General features: G+C 44.5%; 1 protein-coding gene and 1 non-coding gene across 6 annotated transcripts in view; one reads left to right on the forward strand and one right to left on the reverse strand.

Annotated features, from left to right (window-relative positions):
* Nucleotides 1–8106, reverse strand: part of LOC147018129 (voltage-dependent L-type calcium channel subunit alpha-1D-like) — a 140881-nt gene extending 132775 nt beyond the window's left edge. For 4 of the 5 annotated variants that reach the window (XM_085897488.1, XM_085897489.1, XM_085897490.1 and 1 more), the window contains exons 1-3: nt 7677–8011; nt 939–1176; nt 657–762 (exon numbers count right to left, since the gene is read on the reverse strand). In XM_085897488.1, coding sequence (XP_085753614.1) covers nt 657–762; nt 939–1176; nt 7677–7815 — 483 coding nt within the window. In that variant the 5' untranslated portion in view covers nt 7816–8011. The other variant, XM_085897487.1, reaches the window with a different exon arrangement.
* On the forward strand, nt 2164–2354 carry LOC147018130 (U2 spliceosomal RNA). The gene has a single exon (XR_015049000.1). It is a non-coding gene; the product is annotated as a U2 spliceosomal RNA (small nuclear RNA).
* Nucleotides 8107–9147: the final 1041 nt, after the last annotated feature.

Raw genomic sequence — 9147 nt, forward strand, 5'->3', positions numbered from 1 at the left:
CATTCGCATTGACACTCAGATATACATGCAATATGTTTGTCAAGTACAAAATGCTGTCTTCTGATCAAACCCGTCAGCAAATCAACGGGAGGCACGCCTAGTTCCAGTGAAACCGACCCAAAGTCCAACATTCAATTCTGATTATTCTGATGTACCATACTCTGTTACAGAGCATCGGTGCTGCCAAAGCAGTTTTTTTGGCAAGGGTTATACTGGGTAGTTTGCCATTGCCTTTCCAGCAGTAGTTATGGCAGGAATTTAAATTGGTTCAGAGTTCCAGTGATGGCTCACCGACTCTTCGTGAAGGACACTGTGGGATTTTTAACATACACCAGCTAATGCCAGCAGAAGGGACGCCCAGTTTAACGTTCATCTGAAGGACGGCACGCCCGTTGATGAATCACCCTGCCTGTGAAACTTCAGGATGACAATTTTTAGCTGTGTTGAGTTTCGAACACAAGCTGGACATCTTTCGAGGCAAGTGTACGCAGCTCTTGGGTCTTGGCCATCCTACCAGCCCTCTAACATTCAATACCGTTCTTTATTTACCTTGTAGGAATTCTCACATGATACTGTCCGAATCTTATCACCTGCAGTTTCAAACATAAGTCTTTCTATTCAAGCTTTATCACACATACTCTGTGCTATCCTCTCACCAGGTTCCTGTTGGTGGTATTGGTGTCATCGCCAGGAAATTGTACATGAAGCGCCAGAGCTAAGCAGTTTGAAAATATGGTCAGCAAGATGAGAAGTTCAAACGGCCTGAGAACCAGTCACAGTTAGAGTTAGGAATTGTCAGACAACCATCCTCGTCATGATTATGTTTGTCAAGGATTATTTAAACGTTAAAAACATTTCAAGATTAATTCACCAGATTTACCATTATCTCCAGAAACAAATATCATTTTAAGAGGTATTCATTTTGATTTGACACGTACTTCCATTCCACAATGCTGATACAAGCTTTTCTAAGTGGACTGCTGAGGGTCAAGCAAAAAAGGGCACGTGGAGCACGTGGAGAGGTCACAGGTGCCCCCTGCCCTTTACGACCCTTCACCGGCTGACCCTTTTCCTTTTGACCCTCCGCAAAACCCTGCTGTGCCCGAGCCTCCAGCGCCACTTGGATGGCTTCCTCCCAAGTCAGGTTTCCTGATGCAGTTGATGATCCACCTGGACCTAACAGGAAACACAAAAGTGCTTTCATTCACATGGAATACACATGCAATTAATGCATCATGTGATTTTGTTTCTGTCTCATCCGCTATTAAAGTCTCCACCAACAGAAACATTCACGCTTTTAATCAAAGTGCCCTCCACCTTGGTCACAATGTCTGTCTTCATTTGGCAAAACTCTAGATCCATAAAAAAAACCCAGTCTGCAACAGGTCAGGGCTTTCCATTCTTGAAAACCCTTCTAAGAGTCCCATCCCCCAACCACATCTTCTTCCCCACCATGCATCACATCACCCCCTACTAATTCTCACCTTCCCCAACCCCACATACAGCCTCTCGTCTACCCTCCCCAGCTCCTCATTACACTCGCCCCATCACAACCGACTCCACTCGTGAGAAGGCTGAATGCCTTCTTCTTGCCCTCGCCACTTGCGCAGCCGCAAAAAGAGAAAAATATGCAGAGCTGCGCAGAACATTAGTGGCGAGGGGCAAAGATGTCCAGGTGCTCGGGTTCGTGGTTCCCTGGTAATGAGCTGGCCCTGAACCGTTTGGGGATCTCCCGGTCTTACCGGAAGCTGATGCGTCGGCTTTGCTGCATCGACGCGATTAGTGGATCGCGTGACATCTATGTAGAGCACATGTCAGGCCATCGCCAGTACGTTGAGGAGGTCTGAGAGTGGTGCCCCCTCCCCTTTTTCATCTTTTGGAATGGTGTGGATGGTCTTTCCCTTCCCCCCCCCCCTTTTTGGTGTTGGTGGTGGGTTTTTTTTCTTCTCTTCTTTCTTCCTTGTGTTTGTCTGAGTGAATGGATACTGCCAATTGGGCGACAAGTGCAAATTTCTGTTATAGACTGGTCGCCCTCTTTTTGTGGCCTGGCGTCCTTAATTGGTCCCTGGGGGACGTTTTTGATTGGACATTTCCCCAAGGGCCCTTTTCTATCCTCTGATTTTAACGGTGTGGAGGAATTTTATTCTCAATTTCCATTCTTTTAAAACTTTTTATCTTGATTTTGGAAAATTTTAATAAATCTGTTCTTATCAGTTTCATAGCTGATATGTCCCGCAATGCGGGACTAGTCTATTAAATGGATTTTTGGTATCGGGAGTTGGATTAGGGGCTTGCTCCGTCCGCTCCACACAGACCCGGTATTGCAGTACTGATACAAGCTTCTTGATTAGGCAACATCAACATCAACTTCCACATCTACATCTGAATGCCTTCTTGACCACCAAGAGCAGGCCACCCATGCATAAAGCCTGAACAACTCTGACCCTCAGCTCCTATCCCTAATCGTGCGGATCACAAATATTTGAGGTCTTCATTCAACTCTCACTAGTTTATCCATCCAGCGACTCCAGATTTTTTGTGACTGTGGGTCTGACCCAATCTCTATATTGTCCAACCTAGATTTCTGCAACCTGTACATCCTCCCTCCTGGACCAGATAATGGCTAACTTTCCATCCAATCTCTCCTGTTCTTCTTCTGCCTCTCTTGGCTACTCTGATCATTTATTTCTGTCAAAGCTCATGGCTCTCCAGCTATTATTGTTCGAGAGAGTCTTCACTGCCACAGAATCTGGTTGTTCACACAGGTCAACTCGCAGGGAATGCAATCTGCCCTTTCACTAAAGTATTGGGCTGCCATCTCCACAGCATCAGATAAAGATTCTGCCTGAGATTACTTTCACAAAAGCGTACGCTCTCTCTAATCAGCCTCCTTGCTCAAAGTCTTGGTGATGTCTTGTGAAGTCTGTCTCTGGCGTAAGCTCTCATTCCATCCCCTCACTGACCTCAAATTTCCTCATCTCACACTCTGCTCAAGACAAGGCAGAATATCTCACCTTCCGTCCTGCCTCCAAATCTCATGCACTCATTCCATCCTGCTCTGTCCCAATCTTACCCGATGCACAACCACCACCTTTTCAAATCTCCATCTTCCACATCCTTTAAGGAAGAGAAAGTTCTGTCCAGCTAAACTCTTCATTCACGACGGGCCCAGATGGCATCAGTGTCCATGTTCTGAAATCATGCTGAACTGCTCTTACTTCTCCTTTGTCTGATCTCTTCAACCTACGATTTTCCTTTGGCCACCTCACATCTGCGTGGTAGTCTGCAATCACTTCCATTCACAAAAAGGGTGGAAAAAATAGACCCTCTCAACTCAAAATGAGTAAACATACTTCCAATTACAAGCAAATTCATTGGAATCAATCGCTGCTGATTTCAAATATTTCCTCTGTTCAAACAGCCTGATCGCTGATCATCAATTTGGATTCCATCCCAAATCATTCAACTATGAAAATATTGTTGCTTCTCTCCTTCAACAAAAGGTCAGAACCATGTCCCTGGACGTATCTCGGGTATTTGACACAGTCTGGCATCCTGCACTCTGCCAAACCTGCTGCATGTGGCATGCAAGGCCACGTTCATTCCATGACTTTCTGACTTCCTACACTTGGATAGTCAATTCATTGCTATCGATGGAACCAGTGGAGGGTGGTGGCCCCTGAGGCAGTGTCTTAGGCCCAGTCACATTCTTATACATAAATAATCTCACCGATACACTGGAAAATAGCCTCTTCCCTTTTACATTCTGTCATACAATACACTGACAGACAGACAGCAGTTCCGCCCATCTCAGTGAACCTGGAATTGATTAAATACTCGTGATATATGGAAATCTCTTCATCCTGAAAAATTATCACAGTCTCACCTTGTCACTCTGGATGAATCTTTAAAGTAACCCATTGATCTGTTTCTATTATCATCCACTGAAAGAGGTTCATACTCTGTGACCTATTGGCCTCACCATAATCCTCGACATTTACTGTGCTGACTATACAGCAAACCTGGCATCAAAAGACAGGAAATCCTCAATCATCCCAAGTCATTCCTTGGAAAATCATAACTACTCAAAGCCTATGTCCGTCGGTCAATAGAGTACTGCTATCTTCTATTGTCTATGGGTTGGTGTCCCAGCATCAAACTTATCCCTCCTGGATTCTGTGATATCTAAAGTTCTCAACATTATTGGAGTCTACACGATAAGGCCAAAGTGCAAGGCCTTTTGCTGTCACAGTGCAGATAGGTCAATGGTGCCTCTGTTTTTTTTTTCCTGCCTTTCCTCTGATCTCTCAGCTCTTTTCTCCATCTCTCCCCAGCTCCCTGAGGATGCACGTGTTTTTCCAGCACCCACTCCTGGTTCAACTCCCAATTCCCTAGCTTTCTGCATTCCTTAATGCTTTTGTTCCTTTTTTTTGTCCCTTTTCTGGAACTGCCTTCTTGAGACTGTTCAATCGCACTCCTCCTTCAAGGTTTTCAAGCAAGTAGTGCATCACCATCTCCTGTCATTCCCCAGCCCCACCCCTGATCTTTTCTACCCACATTAACCATACCAACCTAATCATCTTACTTTCAGATTACTGTGCTTCCTCCTCGCCCCTCACTCCTCTTTTCCTGTTCATTCTTGCCACCGCTTGTTATGTCCAACTGTGGCCTCGCTGTATCAACACGTTGCCATTTTCCTTCTGTCTCGTCCCTCTCCCATGAGCCTATCTTGTGCATAAAGCAAGTGTGTTCATGTTTAAAGAATGACCAATTCAAAACAGTAAAAAAACAAACTTTGAAAGTTTATAAACTTCTGACAAACTGGTACAAACTCCAACTGTTAAAATTATCATTCGAGTTTTTGCTTTCCTTCTCCAGGAAAAAAAGAAAAATCAGAAGGGAAAGCTCATTTTACCTGTCCTGCATTTTAAAGAGCAGCATACTTATTGATAAGGTGCAAGCATTTATTTATACAATGGCTGATTATCTACTTTTCTTTTCAGTTTGGGTGTTTCTGGAGAGCATTGGTTACTTGAGTGCATTTTAGCACTCATCACAAACTGACCTGAGGGCATTAAGTGTCCAGTACAATTAATGTGTGGCATGACATCACATGGTCACCAGAGCATGCTGGGCAGGCAGGTTACTCAATACCTGAAGGTCATCAACTAGCCGGCTGGGCTTTTACTGACAATCTGGTAATTTTCCTTTGACTCTTCCCTCCAGGACTTGCTCAGTTGCTCAGTTTCCAAAAGCTTCAGAAACCAAATGGATTTGAACCAACAACGTCTGAGATGCCAGTGTACTGTCTTTACCCCGAGGATACAACTGTAACCAATATGAACATGGATCATCATAAAATAAGCTCAGCTACCTTGACTCCTAACATGGCAACAAGTCATCTTGTTGAATATTTGGTCTCTTCCATCAGTGATGAAGCTTCTTAATGGCCAACTGTTGTGCCAGCAAGCAATTCTATTACTACATTGCCACTGGATCTACCTGAGCTTATCAGAGATTCCTGCAGGGCTTTATTAAACGAGCTTTACCCTCGCACTGTCGGTTTGAAATCGAAGATGGAAACATGAAAGGAAAGCAACAAGAAGGTATTTATCTCAAGTATTTCAGTTTTTCCATGAGCTTGTTAACTTTTCTATAGCAAGAATATTAAGACACGATAAGGCAACATTCGACAGATGGATAACAATATATATATATGCAGGCGGAGAGACAATGAAGATGAATCCGCTTGCAATTAGATTTAAATGTGTGGTTTCTGCACCAAGGACTCAAAACAGCACCAAGAGCAGGCCACCCATGACTCTTATAAATAAATGACTCTATCATGTATGTTTTAGATATCCGATTCTTTTTGTCCTGATGCCTTGCTGGAGCAATGCTGGGTTTTGTATCCTTTTTCACTCATCAGTCGGGTGCTGAAATCACCGGGCCAAAAACATCGCCCGACCTTGTATGGTGCGGCGTCTGGCTGCTGTTCTTGATAAGATACCGTAAGCTGAACTGCCACGTGGATTCACTCAAGAGGTGGCCAGTTCGGATACCATGAAGCAGCCATGCAGTTACACTGAGCAATATATATATATATATGACTGAACAGGGAACAAAAAAGTTTACGAGAATTTCGTATCTCTATTATTACCTCCAGGAGTTATGATAAAACTAGGTGGATGAGTTGGGTAGGTGACAAGAACAAACCGATTAGATTTTGGTTCGGGTCCGGATCCAGATCCGGCCTATCAGTGGGATACAAACCATAAACTGTTCAGCCTAGCGGAGGTATGCGCTCTACCGAGTGCCATTCTAATCTAGTTACCTCGGTCACAGAAGGTGGAAGGAGGTTATGTTTTCACCCGTCTTTGTTTGTTTGTTTGTTTGTTGGGTGCAGGATATCTCAAAACGTTGTGAACGGATTCGGATGAAATTTGATGGATAGGTTCGATGTGTGATGAGGACGAACTGATTAGATTTTGGTGAAGATCCAGATCCGGATCTGACTACTAGTACTAGGATTTTTTTTAACATAAAAAGTGAATCTTCACCATTGATTGGGCCAAAAACGTTACATAGCACGATATTTCAAAAAGTTTTGGACGGATAATGATAAAACTTGGTGGATGAACTGGGTAGGTGACAAGAACAAGCCGATTAGATTTTGGTAAAGGTCCGTATCCAGATCCGACCTATCAGTGGGATACAAAACGTGAACTGTTCAGCATGGCGGAGGTATTATACATTCTAGAGTGAAGTTCTAGTTTAGTTAATATTGTTATCCACACACAACATTGTAATCACCTCCGTCCGTCTTTCTGTCCATCACGCAATCTCCTCCAAAACGGTTGGACTGAAATTCACCAAACCTGGTAGTTGTAATCACCACATGGCATGAATGTGCAAGAGTAGGGTCATTTTTGGACCCACCCCAGGGTAGGATCAAAAGGTCAAATACCGAAAAATACAATTACAGGCACATTTTAAAACGAAACTTTGTATGTGCAATCAACATTGTGAAACGCATGAAAGATGGAACGATTTTTGGGATTTTACCCCCCCCCCCAGGTTCATGCCCCGGGGAGGGGGGGTGAGAACTTTATGTCAACAGAGGTCAAAACGTGAAGAAAAAAAAATTCACTCCAAATTTGATATTGGTCTTTCCTAGTAAAAAATATTTGCCATCTTTCAACTTTGTTTTTGGTGGAAAGCGTGGGGATTTGCGATGGCGCGCCATCAACTTCGCTCTGGTGACGATTGCATCGACAATGTTTGGGCTGACTGGATGGCCTAGTGGTAGCCATCCTTGCCTCAAAGATGTCAAGCCTGGGTTCCAATCTCGGCCTCGCTCTAAGCTGTCATCCCGGTGTTTCACAGACAGGGCGATTCATCAATGTGCGTGCCGGGCATCAGATGGACATTAAACTGGACGTCCCGTCTGCCGACATTAGTTGGAGTATGTTAAAGTTCCCATGGTGTCCTTCATGAAGAGTCGGTTACCTATCGCCAGCATCATGGCCAAATTCCCATTTCCTGCCCGAACCGAAGTTGAACGTCAGGCCTGGCCAACCACAATCCCACAAGAACGTGGAGATGATTGTGTCCATACGATCACATCAATGCACATAAATGATAAATGTATCTCTTCATTGATGTTGTGGGCCCACCTTGAGACGGTGCACACGTCGGGAGCTGACTCTGACTCACCACCCGTCCTCGGTGAGAAGGACTTTGGTCATCAGATGACTGTGGTCCATCGTTCTTGGATCTCACTCGTTCCAAGAGGTGTTGAAGTATGGTCGCCATTGCTCAGGTCAACTGCAAACACACAGGTTATATAAACGTAATGCCTTCACATCTTATTCTCATCTTCTCGATTTGGAGTGCTGAAGTCTTGAGGAAACATAACGGCAAGGATTAATCACTGGTGAGTCAACAACATGCAGATTACAATCGACTTTAAATGTCAATCCTGGAGCAACACCATGGTGGCTGACTTGACTTTATACCTGCTTTCCGACAGTGGTCTTCTTTCACACATCATTTACTTGCTCCACAATCCAATGGCTTTCTCCGCCCACCACTTTGCAACAGCCTCTTTATCGCTGGTACTATTCTGGACTTGCATACAACTCACATTGCAAACCCCATCATTTATAATCAGCCGAAGTGAAGCTCTCTCAAACACCCTGGTATGTGCCTGATAATACATGCGGTGATGCAGTTCAAACCTCATTGATCACTTTCAGGTTTAGAATGAAACTTTTTAAGGATGTCTGGTAAAGAGGGAAATGATTGCTGACTGTAGTTCTCACCTGCAAACGTGTGTTGAGAGGCACCTGTAGGTGTCGGTCTTTCATCTCTTTCGTAGTTCAGCATTCAAAATGGTTCTTCAAGAGATAATCTATCATGAGTAAAGATTCCTTGGTTATTAATATAATACTGACGGTTATCATTAATCCTTTAAACCCTGAGCTGCTTGGACTTTCGGCTCTCCCACCCTGGCTCCCTGGAGAAAAATCTGGCTGCTCTGGTGTATAGAGGAATGAATAGTGGCTGGTAAACTGGTCACTTGGGTATATGGAGGGTTGAATAGTGGCTGGTAAACCGGCCGCTTGGGTATATGGAGGTTTGAATAGTGGCCGGTAAACCGGTCACTCGGGTATATGGAGGTTTGAATAGTGGCTGGTAAACTGGTCACTTGGGTATATGGAGGGTTGAATAGTGGCTGGTAAACCGGCCGCTTGGGTATATGGAGGTTTGAATAGTGGCCGGTAAACCGGTCACTCGGGTATATGGAGGTTTGAATCGTGGCTGGTAAACTGGCCGCTTGGGTATATAGAGGATTGAATAGTGGCTGGTAAACTGGTCACTCGGGTATATGGAGGTTTGAATCGTGGCTGGTAAACTGGCCGCTTGGGTATATAGAGGTTTGAATAGTGGCTGGTAAACTGGTCACTCGGGTATATGGAGGTTTGAATAGTGGCTGGTAAACTGGCCGCTTGGGTATATGGAGGTTTGAATAGTGGCTGGTAAACTGGTCACTCGGGTATATGGAGGTTTGAATAGTGGCTGGTAAACTGGCCGCTTGGGTATATGGAGGTTTGAATAGTGGCTGGTAAACTGGTCACTCGGGTA

Source organism: Eptatretus burgeri, chromosome 10 (assembly GCF_056783735.1).
Source record: "Eptatretus burgeri isolate ZD-2024b chromosome 10, Ebu_testis_v1, whole genome shotgun sequence".
NCBI lineage: Eukaryota > Metazoa > Chordata > Myxini > Myxiniformes > Myxinidae > Eptatretus > Eptatretus burgeri.